Source organism: Lacerta agilis, chromosome 8 (genome assembly GCF_009819535.1).
Source record: "Lacerta agilis isolate rLacAgi1 chromosome 8, rLacAgi1.pri, whole genome shotgun sequence".
Taxonomy (NCBI): Eukaryota; Metazoa; Chordata; class Lepidosauria; order Squamata; family Lacertidae; genus Lacerta; species Lacerta agilis.
In genome coordinates, this window is record NC_046319.1 from 16252925 (window position 1) to 16274655 (window position 21731).

Sequence of the window (21731 nt, forward strand, 5' to 3'; positions counted from 1 at the left end):
AGAAGGAAGAATCGATGCAGGGCTTCCCAAACTTGGGTCTCCAGCTGTTGTTGGACTACAACTCCCATCATCCCTGACCAATGGCCTTCCCAGCTATGGATGATGGGAGTTGTAGTCCAACAACATCTGGAGACCCGAGTTTCGGAAACCACTGATCTATAGCTCCTCCCCGCTTTGAAGTTATTTTAGACACAAAAGACCTATTGATATGTGAAACTGCTTTCAGATAAGCCGAAATAATTGGGTCCAGCATCCTGTTCTCACAGTGGCCAGCCACATGCCTCTGGGAAGCTCAAAAGCAGGAGCCAAGCACAAGAGCCCCCCCCCTCCCACTGTGGCTTCCAGCAACTGGTATTCAGAAGCCTACAGATTTCAACACTGGGGATAGCAGACCCCTGATCTACCCCTGGCCCACTCTGACAGGCAGCAACTCTCCAGGGGGTCCAGCAGAGGTCTTTCCCATCAGTTCTCACCTGCAGATGCCATGAACCTGGAGCAAGTATTCTGCCACAGAGTTATGTCTTCCCCGGGTCCCCAAAGGGTCTGGGACTAGTGGGACAAAATCAAACAGCGCATGCAAGAAGCATTACCATCAATATTATTATTTCTCCTCCTCCTCCACTTTCTCCGCTGTCCAGGTGAGACAAGAGAAATAGAGAACACTTCCGAATTGAGAATCCCTAGAAATCGGGCGCAAGGTATAGGTAAATGGATTGAGGGATCCATCATGCTCATTTAAACTTGGGTAGTATCGCAGCGCCACCTCGTGGATTAAAAAGAGAGCACACATACACACACGCTCATTGAGAAGAAGTCAACAGTGTCCAGCCAGATGTGTAGGAAGCTCACTAGTAGGATGTGAAGGGGACGGCCTGTTTGCCCCACCCCCACTCCCACATTCAAGAGGTAAACTGTTCCTGAGCAAGGAGGCTCTATCCAAAAACTATCATGACTAATTACACACACACACACACACACACACACACACTGAGAGAGAGAGGGGGGGGGAATTGTCCTGCTGTATCAGGGTTGGATAGAAGGCAGAGCAGGATCTGCTGGTTGATATACAGTAGATCAGGAAGTTCCCAGCTTTCAAATTATTTACAATAGTGCTCATAGTAGTCTAATAGTAGGTCTACTGAAATTAATGGTAGATCTGTTGAAAATGACAGCTCAGCCTAGTCAGCAGAACTCGGGACTTTATGGGCCTTCGGTCTTGTCCAGCTAAGTCCTACCCAGAGTAGATCCATTGAAGTTAATGGGCCTAGGTTAGCCATGCCCATTGTTTCCAATGGGTCTTCTCCCAAGTAGTAACAGGATTGAATGCAGCCCTGAGGTTTGATCCTAAAAGGCAGCACATCCGTTCTGGTTAAGAGAGTGGTGCGCCTAATGCCAAGGTCACAGAATCAGAGAGTTGTAAGGGACCCCAAGGGTCATCTAGTCCAACCCCCTGCAATGCAGGAATCTCAACTAAAGCAAACGCGGCAGATGGCCATCCAACTCTTGTGTAGGTTGGATCCCTTTACAGGACAGCTGCATATTCCTACATTGCAGGGGGTTGGATTAGATCAGTGATGGCCACCCTTGGCCCTCCAGCTGTTTTAGGGACTACAATTCCCATCATTCCTGACCACTGGTCCTGTTAGCTAGGGGTGATGGGAGTTGTAGTCCCAAAACAGCTAGAGGGCCAAATTTGGCCATCACTGGATTAGATCATCCTCAGGGACCCTTTCAATTCTTACTATTCCGTGATAATTGGGAACAGACACTCCTTGTACAGGGGCAGCCTACCTGTAAATCTCAGGTGCAGGGAAGAAAGAATAGCAATGGAAGGCTGTTGCTGGCTTTTGGGCAGAGGACATTCGCAGCCCTACCCGGAGATGCTGGGGATTTGAACTTGGGACCTTCTGCATGCAAAGCAGGTGCTCTACTACTTGGGCCCTTAAGATACTGGAGGTGTCAGATCCTTGGTTCCATGTAGCCCAGTAGTCTAGATGCCAGGATTGTGGCCCTCAGAGACTCCAGGCGTCACCAGACTGCAACTCCCATCATCCCTCCGGCCATTGGCTATGCTTGCTGGGGCTGGTGGGAGTGGTAGTTCAGAGACATCTGGAACGCCAGAGGTTCTCGGCACGATCAGCGTGACTGTACGTTTTAAAAAAACAAAACAAAACTGTTTTTAATATTGTGTTTTCACGTTGCAAAAGGGTGAGGAATCAGCAGCAACATCCAGAGTGCCAAAGGATTCCCACACCTGCTGCAACCTCTGAGCTCCATCCCTTTTTCAGAGACTTCTGGGGAAAAGGTTCTAGGCTCTTATCCAAGACATCTGCGGTCCAGGATTAAAAGACCTAGAGCCAGGCTCCGAACTCTGCGCCCTTCATTTCATCCTCTCGCCACCCCGGCTCTGGAAACCTTGCCTGAATAAATATTTACTCCACCCGGAACAGGGCCCAAGTGCTGCGGTCCAACTGCCGGGTGGATTCCAGGCTCACAGGGACTCTGCTGCTGCCATTGGTTGAGAAGATATTTCCTCGATTTAAAAAAAACAAAAACAAAACGCGAATGGTTTCAAATGAAAGGCTTACCATCTGGCATGGAACATGTGGGCCGTAAGAGTTTCAGCTTCACAAAATACACACATGCTAAAGAATCCTGTCCTTTTGACGACGATGCCTCAAAACCCACAAACATGAAATCTCAACATCCTTCCTGGATAGGAATGGCAAGATGACTACTCCCGCCAGCCATGCCCTCTTCAAGGCTATTCCATTCCATTCACCCCACTACTTTCCTTCCCACCCCTCCCTGCTCGGCATTCCGTGGCCACTGAGCATGCTCAGCTCTTTATTAGCTTGTTCTAGGTTTGGTTCTAGCCCCCACCGCCACCACCAAAACCCCACCACCATACTTTTTTGTGTACTTCAACAAACCTTAGGGGTATCCCAAGCCTGCTGAGACCCTCCCCCTCCACATGGGTGATGCCATTTTGGCTGTGTAAGGCTCAGAGAACGAGCCTGTTAATAGCATGCATATACCGTATTGGCCTGAATATAAATAAGCCTCACTTATATAAGCAGCCTTACAACACTGTGGAATTTTAAGGGAGCGGCTTATATTCAGGAATTGTCCTTCCCCCGCCCTTGAATTTTGAAGGTGTGGCTTATATTCGGGTGTGGCTTATATTCAGGCCAATACGGTATATATAACTTTTTCTATCCATTTGTGAGCAGCCATGTTGGTTAAGATTCAGTATATCTCTTTCCAGAAACTGCAAGAGGGGAGAGTACCCCTGTGCTCAGGTCCTGCTTGTGGGTTTCTCCATGGGTATCTATCTGGTCAGCCACTGTGAGAACAGGATGCTGGACTGCATGAGCCGCTGGCCTGATCCAGCACATTCTTTAAATCCCACAGGCTCTTGAGGGAATCTCATTCCCTGTGAGCTTTCCCAAAGTCCCATCAGGTTGGATGTTGCTAGGAGGAGGATGCTGGGCCAGGGAGGCCTCTCTCTCGGATCCAGGAGGGAAGTTTTCGCATTCCTAACGTTAAGACGTATGCACGCCAGGGAAGGGGTGAGAAGAGGACAGAAACCCAGGGCTTGCACCACATCGCTGTACCGTGGAAGTATGAAAGACCTTTCTAAATTTGTATCAACCACATGAATTCATGGAATTTGGGACAGAGTTGCAAGGAGTGCCTCAAAATTCCCTGCACGCAATGTGGAACTCTGTCCAGATTTCAGCTTCATGAGACCGACAGAGGCAGCACGGCCTAGCAGTTAACAGACCAAGAAGCGAACAGGAATCCCCTTGGTTCCAATTGTGCTTAGCTAAATGGCCTTGTCCGAAAAGCCATCTCCCGACCTCAGTACCCTCTCTGCAAGTGTGCGAACGATGACCTAACTTTAGAGGGCTGTTGTTAAAGGCTGCAGGACTGGGGAGGGAGAATCTCTCGTTTCAGTGACTCACTTTTCCAATCTTCATTTCAAAGGACGGCTGTGTTCTGGTTCACCGATGGTTTTTGAAAAGGATGGATTCTGCCTTGAAACTGAACTGAATCAAACTCCCCCACGATCATGTGACAAAATTCGTGGGTATTCGAAAAGCGGAAAGCAGCCTTAAACTGGAAACAGACCACTGTTCCATAGCTCAGTACGGCCTACACTGACCGGCAGCAGTTCTCCAGGGCTTCAGGCAGGGGACATTCCCAGCAGAACCCTGGACCTTCTGCATTCAAAGCAGATGCTCTACCGGTGAGCTAAGGCCGTTTGGTAAATGCAGAGCTCATGTAATCACAATCTTACCTCTGGAAGGCTTCCTCCAAATTTGCTCTCCTAGCAACCGATTGTTTCCTCTCGGGCACCTGGGGAAAAAGCCATTTTGTTTGCTCAGGCTTTTAATGGGAGATAATTGTCCTGCTTTCCAACAGGGACGCTCTTCTGCCGACGACTTAATTTGCCTGTTATTTTACTTTCCCTGTTTTGATTTGCCAGGAGTGCCTCAGAGATCCATTTGAGCAGAAAGGCTGGCTATAAATCTTCAGGGTAGGTTGTTTTGATATTCTGAAGTGCTCTACCTGCGCCGCCCTACATAAACCACATGCAATCTAAAAACAGACAAACTGCTACTACAAAGGTGAGTTTGTGGCTGGTTCCCACCCTCCCACCCACCCACCCACCCAAAAAAAGCTCAAGTTTCTAGATCTTGTCGCTGCAAGCTTCAGCTAGACATGAGTGGAGAGGATTTGCTGTAAGGTAAAAAATAAGGGTGCTGAGCTGCCCCATCAGGGCTTCAGACTCCTTCACAGCTCACAGTCACAACGCAACAGGTGCAGTTTAGTTTAGCTATGCACATCTGTTTGAATTTTGACACTCTATTAAAGCCTTGGAATTCAGCTGCTGTTAGGGTAGAACCTGCTGTTTTTTCTTAGGGCAGAACTTGCTGCTGGAATACAGAGCATATGGGAGAAATGGAAGGAAGTCCAGCCTAGGGGAGAGCTCTGGAGAAGGGTGAGGTTTGCTCTGTTGCAGACAACCAGCCTTGCATGCAAGTGAGACCAGGTTCGATCTTCAGCCCCCAGGGCTTTCTTTTAAAAAAATAAAAACAAAAACAAAGATAAAGATAAAAAGCACACCACACAGTTCCTAACAGAGAAGACAGAAGCCTTTGTAGAAACAGATACATTTAAGATCTTCTCGTGCTGAGAGCAGATGAAAAGCATGTACAGGAGCCCGACTTGAAGAACGATTATAAATAAAATTCAATCAAAAAAAGGAAGGAAAAAAGGGGAGGGGGGGAAGAGAAGGAAAATAAACACAAAATCTCCAAAGTGTTTTTATAAATACAGATATTAAGTCATTCCTTACCGCACGTCATCTGCCCCGCCCGCCCCGCCCCCCACCTCCCCACTACAAGATCTCCTTTCCAAAGATATGGATCTATCCAGTTAGCTTCAACTATTCCATACCTATTTGCAGATAAATTGATCAAAGCACATATTTACTGATTATCTAAGCTACATGGCTCATGGGTTTAACGCTCTCCGCTTTTGCTACCCCACCCTCTGCAACTACTTTAAATCATCCAGCAGAACCAGGAATCAAATTATTTGGTGGGTGGGTTTTTTAAAACCTACAAAAGGGGAATAAAAGCAGCAGCCTAGATTTTTTTTTAAAAGAGGGAGAGAGAAAGGGGAAATATCACATTCTTAATACTCAGGAAGTCCCCCTTTATGGTGAGCCCGTGGCAAAGGTTTTTTTTTTTTTTAAGGAACAAAGTGGGTTTTAGAAGTTTAAGAGCCTTTCAACCTCACCAATATTCCTTTGTTAAGTTGGAAATCGAGAAGCCTGTGACTTTATAAAGTGAGCCACGGCCGATTTGGAAAAGGCACTAGCATTCGCCTCTGGGCTGAGGCAAAAGGATTTGGGAAAGATTTGAGCGGGGCCTCTCAACCCCAGCCATAAACCACACCTCAGCTATTATGTGACATGCTCTTTTTCTTTGACATGGGAAAAGATTCTGCAGTGGCAGAGCTAGGGGGAAACTTTGGCCTTCCAGATATTGCTGAACTACAACTCCCATCAGCCCCAACCAACATGGGATGATTGGGGGTTGTAGTTCAGCAACATCTGGAGGGCCACAGGCCTCCCACGTGTCTGTCACAGAGGAGGGCCCAGCTTAACCATCGGCTCCCCAAGGCGATTGGGCCAGCGGCTGCAAACACCAGGGCTCCGACCACATTTGCCAAGGCCTTGGGAGCCAATCGCACGGAGCAGGCAGTGCTAAAATGCAACTAGCAAGTAGCATCACAACCACCTACAAAATCTGGAGGTCAGTGCTGCTCCTAGCTGTCATATTACGGGTGGAAGATGCACACATCTGAATTCTCTCTCTCGCACACACAAAGAGAAACCCTTTGCCAGGTTGACATCCGTCCTATGCTCGGTTTTTCTACATGCAGGGTATCCTCAACATCCCTCCATGGGAGAACATCCACCAAAAGCCAACACCATCTCAACCTATAGCCTGAAAGTCCAAACCACGAGAAGATTCTTCCAAGTTGGTTAAGAAACAGCGTCTCCGGCAAAGCCTAGAGGCCTCTGTGAGATTTGAAGCCAAGAGAGGGTCATCTCCTGACCCAGTGGCTGAAGCATGCCAACCCTCCCCACATGCTCATTTGAGTGCTACTTTGCCTGCTTAGGAGGGTAAAAGTTTGGGGTTCAAGCGAGACTAAGTTCCAAAAATCTGAGCAGAGAAGGAGCACCCCTCCATCTGCATTTACAGGTCAAGTGAGTCACCAATGTTCCTCAACCCAAAGCACAGCAAAAACCAGCCCCTTCAGGAAACCCACTTGTCACCTCAGGGATCCCAGCAAAGTCCTACTCTGAGTAGACCCACTGAAATGAATGGACCAAAAATCAGTTATGCCTGTTCATTTCAACTGGGTCAACTCTGAGTAGGGCCAGTGCCGGAGCCAAATCCCCGTGACGTAGCATGAGGGGGCTTCGCTCCTGACACGCTCCATGTCGACAGAAAGTCTTCCGAAATCTACCGGCTCTGCATTTTGGAGAGATGAATTCAAACTGAACAGCTACACCTGGTGGCCAATTGCGAGGGGGGAAGAAAAAGCAACCCTAACATGATCGCAGACTTAAACTGCACTTTTTTTAACACAGCTGTTTCAGGGAGGTTTTTTTTTTTTTTTAGTAACAATTAAGAAAAACACCAACTATAAAAGCCTCCATTTAAAAAGAAAAAAAGCACAGCGAACACCACCTGGAGACGGACTGTTCAGACCGCACAATCGACAATTTTTTTCAGCTGTGACTGGCAATTGTGAGTGTTTGTGCAGGCCAGGAGTAAATAATAGAAAGAAACCTTGCATTATTGTGACAAGTTAAGGGGGGGGGGGAATGGACGTGCACTTAAAATGCACATCCTGCTACCATGAGGGGCCTAGACTAGCCATGATTGTGTGGGATGGCAGGAGGCAAAGATCCCCTCGTACAGAGCAAACCACAACGAGGCTCTCATGGGGACGGCAGCGCAAGCAGTGCCTTGCTCCCCCTCGCTTCACTATCGTAATCTTTACTTTTTAAAAGAAAACTAGATCTTTGTGAAGAAAACATCTCTCACCCCAGATGCAGGACACAAGATGCTTCGTCAAGTGTGTCCCTTTTAAAAAAAAACGATGAACGTCTTGGCCTAAGAGCAGATGGAGGCGCTCAACAGCTGAGCACCAGCACATGAAGCGAGGGCATTTGGGGCTGGGCATTTGGGAGAGGGGGGAGGCAGCTCAACTATTCCTCTACCCTCCTCCACCCCCTCTGTGTTTCCTCTACAAACCGCTTCGCACAACAGGAAGTTCCAAGGTGTGACTGGCAGTCTAATGAGTTGAAAAAGACCAAAAGGCGGAAGGAGAGAATGCAGAGGTCAACTGGCAGATTCGGAGGCTTAGGCAGCCTTCCCCCTGCCACCCTGGTGTGAAATGGGGAACCCCCCTGGTGTTTCCAAAATGTGCAAATCCAAGTGAATACTGAAAAAGAGATGAAGAATTCCAGAACTGATTCTGAGGTAAGTGAAAACAACACAAAAATGCCATTTTGCAGGGAGGGAGGGAGAGGTAGGCAGAAACCTTTTTTCCTCTTGGCTAGCTAGTCTATTTTTAAAAACAGGAATCCCACCTCACCTGCCCCGAGACACGACTCATTTCTTCTCCTCCTCTGCCCCAAATTGCATTTGCTACAAATTTTTAAAGGCTGGTTGTTTTTTCCGCCTTCCCCCATCCCCAAAACTAAACCCATGAGCCAAACTTTTGTTTTTACCTGTACATCGCGGTATTTATCCCAGAGTCGGGAATAAGATACCTAGGGAGTCCCATACGCTTTTGTTTTGTTTTCCTGCCGCTACCACTAATTTTGGTCTTGGAACCGGGAGGGGTGTAGGTGGATGGGTTGGAGGGAGGAAAAACAGCGCCTTCACTCCTGCGCTATGCTCCTCAAGACGTACTTCACCGTGTAGGCGAAGGCCGCAAAGCCGACTATAACAAACAAGTTCGCCAAAGCTCCGCCCAGGAGTCCATGGTTCCGATTGGCCTGCTGCAGGCCGGGGTGGTTGTTGGCAGCGGCCAATGGGATGTGACCGTTGAGGAGGGGCAGCCCGTTCTGGACGTGGTGGGCTTCCCCGTCGGGGACGACGTCCGGGAGCGGGAGGGTCAGGGGCCGGCTGTGGAGATCTTCTCGCGCCTTTTGTTTCTGCTTGATTTCCTGGGACGGGAAAAAAAAACAGGGAAGGGAGATCAGCGAGGGGCAACGTTTGCGCTGGCGGTGACAAACCGATTTGTTTATTGCAGATACCAGACGCTTGCCACCCAAAGGTCTCCAAGCAACTTGCGTTAAAGAGAAACATGTGCAGGTACATAATATCACCGGGGGGGGGGGGGAGGCAGGGACCGTATTATACGTTAATATTTAGCGTAACAACTTACATAAAAACAAAAGGACCACATTAGCCCCGTAAACTGTAGCAAACAACATTTGCAATGTTGGCAGCAGTCTGTCTCGAGAGACAATGGATTGCGCCTCTGGGGTGAAGTCAAAATGCTGTGTTAGCAGCGCTCAAGTGACCTCCTCGAGGTGCAATCCTGGGCAGTATGCATTGTATGGAGGTCCTGGGCTGCCCAGACGACAAGACCCGCCTCTTGGCCTCACTGATGCAGCTCAAAGGAAAGCAGAGCAAATACATCTGGCACCAGCTTGGCAGCAGCAGTTGTTGTTGTTGTTAATTGAATTTATATACTGTCCTATACATGGGGGTATCAGGATTGTTCCCAGAATAAAATCAAGATATAAAACAACAAAATAAATAAAAACAAAAACAACCCAATAGCCCCCCCCAAAAAAAAAAACATTTTAAAAGGCCATAGGGTGTATTTCAGATCAACCAAAAGCCTGGTTAAAAAGGAACATTTTTGCCTGGCACCTAAAGGTGTATAATGAAGGCGCCAGGCGAACTTCCCTGGAGAGAGCATTCCACAGACGGGGAGCAACTACAGAGAAGGCCCATTCTCTTGAGAAGGAGGCACAGGGAGAAGGCTCTAAGATGATCTGAGGGTCCAGGTAGGTTCATATGGAAAGAGGAGGTCCTTGATGCATTGTGGCCCCGAGTTGCCGGAAGGAGGCGTACAAGGCACCAGTGTGTAGACTATACCAAGCTAGATGGACCAAGGTACTGAGCCAGTATAAGGCAGCTTCCTAGGTCGTCCCCCCTGCCTCTAGGTGCAATAAAATCAATGGCATCAAGGTCGCCCAGAAAGGCCATCATATACTGGTTTAGATCCATTGGTCAATTTAGCTTGTCTGACACTGAATGGCACCTTGGGCAACAGGTCAGTCAGTGCAGACACACCAAACTAGATAAACCAGGAGCTCAGTGGCAGAGCATCTGCAATGCACACAGAAGGTCCCAGGTTCAATCCCCAATGGCATTTCCAGGTAGGGCTGGGGGGCGGGGGATAGACTCCAGCCTAAAATCCCAGTATAGACAATACTGAGCTGGATGGACCAATAGTCTGACTTGGTATAAGGCAACTTCCTGAGTTCCTGTGATACTAGAGGTAACCTACAGCCAACAGTGACTACTTCACCGTGCACATTGAAAGCGTTTTGCTAATGCCAGTTTCCAAATGTTCAAGCTTACCTCCACCACGTCAGGGAATAATTCACAAAAGACTTTGTCTTTGACGTTAAATGCTAAACTCTGCGACGCAAGCTGCCTTTTCTGTTGAGAGACGGGGAACAAAAGGAAAAGGCGGGCATCAGTTTGGAGCCGGCATTTTTGCAAATGAAAAAAAATGCACCTTTGAGGACCTCTGCAGCATTCAGTTATTTATTTTTACATAACCTGCCCTGGGAGGTTACTTACTGTGAACTCTGACGTTTCTATACTGCCCAGAGTGGGACCTTTTTCAACCATAAAACTAAGAAGGCCTGTTAAGATGGTCGAGACCGACCACGCTGGGTTCCACGTGTCCGGGTGGAAGTCAGTAATCGAAAGACATAACCTGCAAGGGAAAAGGTCAGTACAAAATTAGATAAAACTCCACCAAAGAGCATCAGGACTACATTTTTACCAAACCGCCTCCCCACCACCACAAAAACCCCACTCATTTAAACAAGAGAAAGAAAGCATGTTTCGCATCACCATGACCAAAGAATCATGTGAACTGCAGGTTGTTAAGGTTGCCAGGAATTGTAGTTCTATCAAGCGTAAACTACAGTTCCCAGGATTCTTGGGGGTGGGACATGGTTTAAACGTATGGCACAATGTATGTATATTGGTATATGAGACAACAAGGAAAAATACCTCAATATAGGTGTCTGAGACAATAAAAACAGTCCTGATTAGGAAGCAAGTGTGAAACTGTAGCTCTGTCATTAGCACCCCAGTGCAGCGCTATCTTTTTTTTAATATCTCTTTATTGTTTAAAATCATAAATAAAACATACTCATCACATATCAACTACATATTCAAGCATATTCAAACATAATTGCATACATACATTACAGACATACCTTCAAACTTCAAACATAAAAATTTACATACACACACTTATTCTCACACACCTTACATATCAACTATCAGCACTTGAAATCTCTCATTCTCAAAACTTCCAATTATCCTCTTTGTATTTCGTATTTGTTTTATTTAACATAATGTACAGTTATAATTCCCATTTGTTACTCATATTTTTCTTCTCATACTCTCTATTTACTTAAACTAAGGTTCAATCTAGGTCTGCTACTAGGATTCCATTTAAACCACTATCCATTTTTAAATATCTTTAAATATCCTCCATTCTCTCCATACCTCCTGAATCATCTGTCCTCTTATTTTACCCATTGTTTTTGCTAACTGCAAGTATTCTATCATTAAATTTTGCCAATCGGCTATAGTTGGTACAGCCTTATTTTTCCAATTCCTAGCCACTAGCATTCTTGCTGCAGTGGTGCCATACATACATAATACTCTTTTTTCCTTTTTAATTTCTTCTGGCAGAATACTTAGCAGGAACAATTCTGGTCTTTTTCTGAATGTACTTTTTGTCAATTTTTTGAGATCTTCATATATATGATTCCAATAATTATTTATTGCTGAACAAGTCCACCACATATGTTTATATGACCCAATTTCCTTCCCAGTGCAGCGCTATCAATCCACTGGCTATTTCTGCCTCTTTCAAATACAGCAGATTCTCCAAAAAGTACTTTCAAGGCTCCTCTCACTTTCTGCGCATTATATTCTGGCAAGTGATACGTGGTTCTTTAACCAAAGGTTGGATTAGGTTATTAACAAATTATCTATTTACACTTATTTCAGATTTTGCAAAGACCTCCCTACACGAGAGAAAATTCTACCCATGCTCTTGCCTCTTTATCTTTCTCTGTTTCCTTTCCCCTTGTTTATGATGGTGTCCTTGAGCACTGATAATGTTAGCTAGCGCCGACAAGTTCCTTATAAACTCCTTGTTTATCCCTCCAGAGAAACAAGTTTGCTGGCCTCTGCTGTATATTAAGCCAAAATCTTCCCACAGGATTGAGCAAATTTCTAAGCTCTTTATACAGCATGAGCTTTCTAGGAGGTGAAGAGTCTTAAAAAGGGCTTGAGAGTCTGGAAGCTGGCCACTCCCAGTAGGTTTTAGAAGGATCTGATAAAGGTTACTTTGCCTACTTGCAATGAAACAGCTTAAAACGTGGCTAGAAAAGAGAGCTCACTTGTGGTCCCATCACTATCTTATCTATTTAAATCTACTCTTGCCTCTGGCCCTGCCCATCACTGGCAAATGCACACACTCACACCCAGAGGTTGTCTAGAAGGGAAAGCTATAAACCCCGCCCCCCCAACTGGATTACTGCAATATGCTCTGTGTGGGGCTGCCCTTGAAGATGGCACTGAAGCTCCAACTGGGCTAAAATGTAATAGCCAGCTTCCTGGCTGTGGTTCCATTTAGATCGCATATAATTCTTGAAGATGCAAAGCTTCAGCCTGGCCTCTGGACACCAGAGATGGTTGTGATTTGCTTTAAACTGTTCTTAAAGTCGTATTTTAAATTGTTTGCAACCCACACTCTGGGAACTTAAGAGTGGGAGGAAGGAAATTAAATTAAATTAACAATACTCAGGTTCTTGGGCTGAAAAATATTCCTTGCGTCTTCTTTTAACAGCAGGGCATGTGCTTTCTAAGCAGGAAGGATCATTTGCCACATAAATGGCTCCCAGGTTAACAAAGGTGAGAATCGCCTAGAATAGAGGAGTTTGGTCAGCCAGAGCAGACAATGTTTGGATACAGATAGGCCTGCAGATTGCCTCTGCAAAAGCTAGCTTCCTGTGCTGATGGGACAAAAGGGGGGGACCCCTTGGCAAAGAGATCTGTGGACCAGCTTAGATCCAACATGTCAGAGGTGAGGTGAGGTGGGGGGAACAGTATTGAGGGCTGACTTTGCACCCTCCCACCCCTCACCCAGCATTGGATTTTAGAATCCAGCTTTCTAGAAGACACAGCTCGGCTTTGAAGTCATTGGCTGTAACAGTAGGGACGGGCAGACATTAAAGGAAGCTACTTACCTTGTGTTGCATTTAAATCTTCCATTCGGTGTTATCATATAAATACTAGGAGGTTTGAAAGGAAATTCTCTGGGGAAGATTAGTTTCCCGTGATAATAGCCACCTAAAGTGTCAGAAAGGAAATAAAAACAACCCTTGTTCAATTAGCAGCGAAGGTGGGGAGGTCCAGGCTTGCTCAAAATCAGCCTGGCAGGTGCACTGAACACCCGACAGCAATTCAAACACACACATCCTATTTAAAACCACTGCTACCACACCCACACAAAAAAAAATTACGAATGGCTGTCAATGGCAATCAAACTGGTCACGTCAAATACGAAGCAGGCCTGAGGCCAGCTTTATGGGCTGTGGGAGCCTCTAAAAAACTTATCTAGCAACGGTAGTAAGAAGCATCTGTAGGAAAAGGGAGAGACTGGACTGCAGGGGCTCTCTACCAGCTCTGATGAAAAGACAAGCGCCTTTGGCCTCTTCCTCTCCAAATCTTTCCATTCCAGCCAAGTTAGCTCACCCCTCTCTTGTCCTTTCGTGTCGTATTTTTTAGGACTGCGGGTCAGAGGACAGGGAATGTCTTACTGATATTTGTAAGCCGCTCTGGGAGCCTTAGAGGGGTGTGTGTGGGTGTGGGTGTGAAGGGATATATATAAATGGCTTAGATATAGAAGGGGGAAGTCACCAAGTACCACCAGCAACGACACAGATCTAAAGCACACATTATCATCATTCTTTATTCGACCGTCAGTCAGGAAAAAAACATGTATCCATACAAAATTAAAACATCTAGAGGAACTTTAGAATAAAACATAGCCAACACTAACATGAAGCTATACAGATAAACCCATGTGATTGCAATCAATTTTAGTCTTACAACACTTAAGAGCTAGAAAAAGAAATCTGGCCACCAAGGAAGCTGTTTTTCCCGTAACATTATTCAACAAATATAAAACCTGTCTTTCTCTGGGTAGAGAGCTAAGTTGAGATAAGAGTGGGGCTATAAGATTTTGCCTGAAATCTGTATAGAAAGGGCAGTTCAGGAGAATATGTTCAGTGGACTCTACCTCTCCCAGGGCACAATGACAAGTTCTCTGGGCGTATGGGACTCCCCTGTACCTTCCCCACAATACCGCAGATTCGAGGACATTTAATCTAGCCGCTGTGAGGAGTCTACGGTATTCCACATAGTGGATTTCCGCGAGATAAGGAGCTGGTGTAACCTGATAGATCTGCTCCCCCAGGAACATCCCTGGTTTCACAAGGGCTATGTCCTCTTGTCTAGCAATATCTAAAGGACATATTGTTGGTGTTGCTAGAGCATTGTGAGGAAGGCTTGTTTACTTCACAGTATAGCTTTATTTTTATCTGGCATTTCAAATGGTAGCTGCGATTTACCTTCGTACGGCGTCAACTCGGGTCCCCGTACAACATAGTGCCTAAGGGAGAAAGGGAGAACTTTTACTGCACAGTTTCCATTTCCAAGGAAGGGGGATAGGGAAGTGGGAAAGAGAAAGGGAGAGAAATATGTTACGTAATATATCCCAACTTCAAAAAATCAGGTTTGCTATAGGCAGCCCTGCAGGAATGCTGTATAGTTTTGTGATGTGGGGTAGAAGAATCATCCCGTTTCTAAAAACACTTACAAGTGGGTGTGATTTCAGTTAAATTTGGGGCATCACAGAGCAATGTTGGCAATGATTCATTTGATAAAGAGAACAGATCCTAGGCTTGTGATTAATTTTCTCCAGGTGACACCTCTCATCATGTTATATGCATTTACACACACCACACCAGTGTGGTTTAGTGGTCAAGAGTGCTGGGTCGAGGCCTGGGAGACCAGGCCTCAAACCCCCCACTCGGCCAGGAAGTGTGTGTGACCTTCAGCCAATGACTGCCTCATAGCATCACCTAACTTACAGGGTTGTTGTGGGGATTAATGGGGAGACCAGTTGTGCCACACTGAGCAATGTGGAGGAAAGGTGAGATATAAATGCAGTAAGTAAGTTCTGAATGCAGGCAACAATTGTTTTAGGTGAGTCCAACTGACATGCAACCATGCATGTGTGCACCGCGCCAACAACGGAAATGGCCAGAAAAAGGGGTGGAGCAGGCTTGCATGTGCTCCACTGCCATGTGTGGGGGTCAGGAATGCAATCCCTGCGCAAGACGGTCATTGCCTGTTAGATATTCATGGAATGTCTCCCTTAAGGGTCAACAGGCTTCTGTGTTTGTCGGATGATTCCATCAAGCACGCTTTCAGCATAAAGAAGAGGGCTGTATCCAATGAAATCCTACGCAGAGTCTACCCTGTGTCCATCCATTTCAATGGGTCTACTCTGTGTAGGGCTAACATTGATGACAACCCAAAAGGCTGTGACCCCTGCCCAGTTGGCTCCCATTCCTTACCATTCAAGGATATTTGACGGTAGAGGTTCAGCACATATATAAGGCACTGGGTCTTTTTTAATTCGCAGGTAGTCCTGTTTGAGTCTCTGGGTAGCTGTTGTGGGTGCTCGCTTATTACTATTGCTGCTCATCTGCCGACAAAGAGGGTGAGGGAAGGGGAAATACACATATTTATTTTTTTCAGCATTTTTAACTTCCCTTTCAGCCAAAGAGGCTTTCAGAGCAGCTTACAAAAATCAGTTTCCCTGCTCTCAGGGCTCACAATCTAAAAAGACACAGCACACGAGGAAAAGGTGGGGAGGGAGGAGGAAAAGGCAATGCTCAAGCACAAGTTCTTCAAGCTGCACTTCTTAAACTGCACACAGCCTTAGTCAGCGGTGGTTCTGGCCATCTTGGTTTTTTGTTTTGTTTTTTAAGTCTCTTCCCTATCCCCACCCCTAGTTCAGACCGAGGAGTAGAGCTGGTGACAATGTCAAGATCAGGAAGGACAACACAGTTCCTGTCTCACCAATCTTATATATACACACACCCAAGTTGTTTGTGTTGCCAGGGCAGACAGCAGCCAATGGCAAGAAGATCAACAGCGTCAGCAAGAAGACTTTCTAACACATGCAATGCTTCTATTACCCACTGCCAAACCAGGAGCAACCGCTGCCAATCTAAGGGTCCGGAATCCAGCAACTGCAGGAGAGCAGGTGGAGGAAGGGCAGTGCCAAGCTAATCAGAACTTTGACCAATGTCCCTCAATTTTGCCCACCTTTCCAGCACCTTCATTATCAAGTCCCAGCTGCCTTACAAGAGCCTTTGCAAAGGCCCTCAAAGAATTAACAAGGACAACTTTCCCCTGTCTGTCTCCCAACAGAGGTCACCATACAGGGTGCCTAGAGCAGTTTCTGTGTCAAAACCAGGCCTAGACCCCAATTGAAATGGATGTAGAAAATCATTTTCCTGCAATAGCACCTCAATCTGGTCCATGTAAACCCATTAAAGAACTATGCCCAAAAGGAGGAGATTGGCAGATGGGCAGTTAAGGGTTTCTTGAGGAGTTGTTTTCTGTTTTCTAATTTTTCAGTTCATTTGCCTTAACTTTACACTCTGGGTAGGGGAGCAGCTTCTGGACTCGGAGAAAGGAATGGAGGGGTGGGGAGAAGAAGCTCAACTTTTTCTTGTGCAATATTGGTTATTGAAGGTCAAACTGATAAAAGTTCCCTTTAAGCACACCACACTCAAACAAAATATTCCAAGAAAACTCTCAGGGTTATGACTGCTTGATCCAGCAGCACAATGAAGGTGAAGAAGCATAATGGGCGGTGGGGGTGAGGAACAGCCTGGCGTGTCCCATAGAAGTTCAAGGACTATTTTTTTTTTAAGAAAAAGAGGGGTGAATGGGAGCACGATAAGCTTTCTGAACTTTGTGAGAAGCCACCAACCAGAGTTTGGGGGGTGGGGAGGAGAAAGGTCTCTACATCAGAGTCAAAACCTGCTTTATTCTGGAATTAAATTTATCAGGATATATTAAAGATTATTAAAACCCACATTCAAATTTCTCCTCAGTCATTCCCTTACTAAACGCATAGACAGGCATGATGAAAAGATGCTGCCAAAAGGAAATTCTGGCATGGGTGCTGGCAGCAGCGTCTATAGCACAACGGTGAAAATCATTTAAAAATCTGAGTATATCCTTATGGCATAAGAATCTCCGGAACCTACCCGGTAGTTACTGCAGAAAAACACACACATACATTATGGGTCCCAAAGGGACAGGAAGATCACTTCTGCTCAATATGGTGGGGCTTTATTTCAAATTTCAGATTTACTGGTACCTCCCGCCCCCACCATGCTGTCTAGATGAATATGGGTGTCATGGTTTCAAATTGGGTGTTATTATTTAATATGTTTAGGCTTTATTTGCCCTGCATTTAGTTGGATATATTACTGAATTTTTGTTACTATTTACCTATCCGTGTGGGTCCATAAAAAACTGAAAACAAAAAACCCTAAATAGGCTAGCAGTTACTAGACGACTTAACTGTTGTTAATAAGGCTGCATACCTGCCATTTCTCCCCATCCCCACAAAAAAGAAACTTGGGAATCGTAGTTTAACCGATCACACAGCTGCAATTCCAATCAACCTTAAACTACAGTTCCCAGGATTCTTCCAGGGGACGTGCTTTAAAGTATGGTGTGTACATGGTCTAAGAATCAGCTATTCTAATTGATGGCTGCCCTCCCACATCCAGAAACTGTCCAAAGGCAATCTCTGAACCCCCATCCGTGCCAAAGATCCCAAACATTTGGCAGGACAGCTAAATAAAACCTCCATGTTCAATGGCAGTGCACCTCTGAAGACCACACATTGGGGACAAGGAGTGAGAGAAGGTTTTGGCCTAAGTATCTTGCTTTGCACGCATCCCAGTCATGTGGGCTATACAGGCTGCTGGACTTTATGGGCCTCTGGTTTGATCGAGTTGGGCAGCTGATTTGCTGGGATTAAAAACTTCAGGTGCAGAGGAAATGAGACCAAGTGGCAGAGTGACAAACAACACAGAAGGCTGCCACTTTTGAGATTCAGTCATTTGAATGGCCACTCTGGAATGTGGTGACTAGACAGACTGGTCTGATGTACCAAGGAAGTTATTATGAAAGGATCTGATAACTTTGTTGGGAACTAGTGCTGATCACCAGCAATCATCCATGAGAGCCGAGGTCAGAACCTCCATGGTCAGAGGCAGTATACCTCAGGGGCAGAATGTCCCATTTCACCACTTGAGGTGAAATGGGAAGTGCCACCCTACTCTGCTGCACCGCCCCCAGACCGCCCGCCATGCCACCTCCGCCACCAGTCCAGAAGCAACACCGGCACCGACGCCAATTTACGGCAAGCAATTGCAAGATTTTGGTGAGATCTCACTGGATACTGGCTAGGTATCTGTCTAAGTAGCTGCAAGAGAGTCATGCATCTCACTACACAACCAGAGCCGCAGGTTTCCAGCTCTTTAAAGCTGGATGACCTACTACACCTAGCCCAATTCTCAACTGGAAAATGGACCGTTAAAATGCATCTTATACTGAGAAGTGCACCCAGTCGCATGTTTAACTTATGGAACTCACTGCTGCAAGATGTGGCAACAACCATTGGCTCGGATTGCTTTAAAAGGGGATGAGATAAATTCAGGAGGATAAGGCTTTCAACGGCAACTAGTTGTGGTTACTAAATGCCACCTCCAGGATCAGAGGCAAAAGAATACATCTGAACAGCTGTCTGTGGTAAACAACTTGGAGAAAAGGGCTTCGGATCCTGATTCTCAGAGGAATCTGGTTGGCCACTGTGAGAAACTGGATACTGGACTGGATGGAAATTAGATCTTCTGAAGAAGTAATACAAAAGTTCTGATGAAAGTGGAAGAGTAGAGAGATACAGTAGTTTTGATGTCTTTTTAAAACATTAGACAAAATCACCTAGATTTGTCAATAGCTACCAATCATGATTGCTGTACAGAACCCCCCCCCCAAAAAAATAAGAAGCTGCCTTACGCCAGATCAGCTCACTGATCTGTCTAGCTCAGTACAGTCTACACTGGCAGCAACTCCTTAGGGTTCTAGATAAGGCCTTTGCCAGCACTACTTGAAGGCTCTACAGGCTGAACAGGGGGTCTTCTGTATGTAACTCATGAACTTTACTACTTTACTACTGAGCTATGCATGGCCCTTCCATTAAGTCAGAGAAAGCTGCCTTAGCTAAATGGCACAATGGCCTAGGGTAAGTACTCTGAGAAGCAACGGCTCTCAAGGAACCAGAAGCAGTCTACAGAAGTTCTCAATTACCAGTTCCTGAGGAGTAAACAACATGAAGAAAATGTTGCTCCCATGCCTTGCTTATTGGCTATCCAGGGGCATCTAGCTGAACACTGCCAGAAACAGAAAACTGAGCCGGGCAGAACTTTTGATGTCTCTTCTGAGGTTCTTGGCCATGATACACAGGAACGGAGCAGAACATGTGTGTACAGAGATAGAAGATCTCTAAATACTGAGTTGTATCCAAGAGCAGGCCTATTAAAATCAATGGACCTCAGTTTGGCATGTCCATTAATTTCAGTGGGTCAACTCCAACTAGGATTAACACTGGACAGAAGCCGTAGCTGCTAGAGCTCATTCCACAGGGGAGGGCCGTTGCAAACATGCCCTGTTTGTTTATTAGGTTTTAACCCACTTTTTAAGCAAATCTCCTAACAAAGCAGCAAGCTTAACATACAGCTAACAATACAAAACAAGTGTTTAAAAGTTTTCAAAAGTATTACCAAAGATTAAGAGTTAGCTAGCACATTTTAAAATTCCAACCCCAGTATCAAAAATGCAACAGGTGGTATTCAGTGTTGGTCCTGCTCTGAGCAGACTCACTGAAATTAATAGGCTTGATAAACATGGGTTGGTTAACCAAATGGACCTACTCCAAGTAAATCTAAGCCCAATGGGTTACAGCAACCAACTAAGTTCTACTTAAGACACATCGAAATCAATCAATCTCTGGTCATTGGTGTCCATTGGTTTTTATGAGCCTACTCTGAAAAGGACAAACGCCAGCGACAATCTGTAATATAAACAGAAACTTAACTGCAGCGCACCTTGTCCCCAAGCCCTGTAGAAGAGTGGGGCTGTGGGCTCCCCACAGACTCCTGACCGGTATACTGCTGCCAGTCAGTGCAGGCAATACTGAGCTACATGGGCCAAGGGTCGGACTCGGTGTAAACAGAGCTTCCCGTATCCCTATCTCAGGGGCCGAGCTCCGAAAGCCCCAGGTTCAATCCCCGGCGGCGTCTCGGGGTAAGGCCCTCCGAATCCCTGGAGAGCTGCTGCCAGCCAGTGCAGGCGGTAGTGGTTTCCAACGCGCCTTTCCCACTTCCTGCGGAGAGCCACCCCCAAAGGGAGAGGGGGTTCGGAGGCTCCCCACAAGCGCCGGCCTAGAAGGGATGCGGGTCTTTTGGTCGGACACGGCCATTCGGCTTCCCAGGCCAGAAGCTGCACCCCATAACAACAAAATAACATTCTCCCCCCCCCACCTATAGACACAAACCCGCTCCTCCTTCCTCGGCCTGCTTGGCTCCTTCTTACCTCCTCCCTCCACTCCTCTTTTCCTCGACTCACCTCTCCCTGCTGGGCTCAGGGGCCCCCTGCGCGGACTCGGGGCGGGGGAAAGGGGGAAGGAGGGGAGCCGGAGCCGGAGTCGGCCTCTCAGCCTGGGCGTCTCGCTGGGTCCCTCAGGCGCTCTTCCCGCCGCCGCCGCGACCCTCCAAGATGGCTGCCCAAGGAAGGCGCCGAATAAAGACCGGCTTCCCGTTTTTTCCCCACCCACTTCCGTTTCCTGCGGAGGATGAAAAGGAGAAGAACACTTCCAGGAGGCGACGCTCTGGGCCACAGCCAGATATGGGTGATTTGGAAGGAAAACGAACCATAGAGAAAGGTGTTTGTTTTTCTTTTCGTCACTTCCTGTGAAGAACGGAACCGATGTCATCACCATTGTAACCCCGCGCAAGATTGTACAGGAGTGGGTTGGCGGCTTCGCCAAGAGAGTTTACAGAACATTAAGGAGGCCTATGGGCAATAGAGATAGTAAAGTTAGAGTGACCTACGACTCCTTACATGCTTTTTTTTGTTAGGACTCTCTGTTTGATTTGAGATTTGTATGGCGGTTTTTCTAGCAACAGAAGCAAAGGGAAAAAGAGGCTCACAACGATAACAAACAACAATAGATTCTTTTTAAAAAAAAATCAATATGGTAATATGATCGTACCAACAACAGCACAATAATCTGATCGTATCAATATTCTTCTTAAAGAAATGGGAGTGCCGGATCACCTCATTTGCCTCCTGAGAAATCTCTATGTGGGACAAGAAGCTACAGTTAGAACTGGATATGGAACAACTGATTGGTTCAAAATTGGGAAAGGAGTACGACAAGGCTGTATATTGTCTCCCTGCTTATTTAACTTATATGCAGAATACATCATGCGAAAGGCTGGACTGGATGAATCCCCAACTGGAATTAAGATTGCCGGAAAAAATATCAACAACCTCAGATATGCTGATGATACTACCTTGATGGCAGAAAGTGAGGAAGAATTGAAGAACCTTTTAATGAGGGTGAAAGAAGAGAGCGCAAAATATGGTCTGAAGCTCAACATCAAAAAAACTAAGATCATGGCCACTGGTCCCATC

At 46.3% G+C, this 21731-nt stretch overlaps 2 protein-coding genes across 2 annotated transcripts in view; both read right to left on the bottom strand.

Annotated features, from left to right (window-relative positions):
* Window positions 1–4528, bottom strand: part of C1QTNF12 (C1q and TNF related 12) — a 42258-nt gene extending 37730 nt beyond the window's left edge. The window contains exon 1 of the mRNA XM_033156306.1: window positions 4304–4528. The gene's annotated coding sequence lies outside the window, so the exon portion shown is untranslated. The remainder of the gene's footprint in view (window positions 1–4303) is intronic.
* Window positions 4529–8024: 3496 nt separating this feature from the next.
* On the bottom strand, window positions 8025–20832 carry UBE2J2 (ubiquitin conjugating enzyme E2 J2). The gene is made up of 7 exons (XM_033156307.1): window positions 20661–20832; window positions 15518–15648; window positions 14507–14547; window positions 13121–13223; window positions 10422–10560; window positions 10197–10277; window positions 8025–8764 (listed from the first exon to the last, which is right to left on the bottom strand). Exons 2-7 carry the CDS (start codon window positions 15646–15648, stop codon window positions 8477–8479), a joined length of 783 nt encoding a protein of 260 aa, XP_033012198.1. The 5' UTR covers window positions 20661–20832; the 3' UTR covers window positions 8025–8476.
* Window positions 20833–21731: the final 899 nt, after the last annotated feature.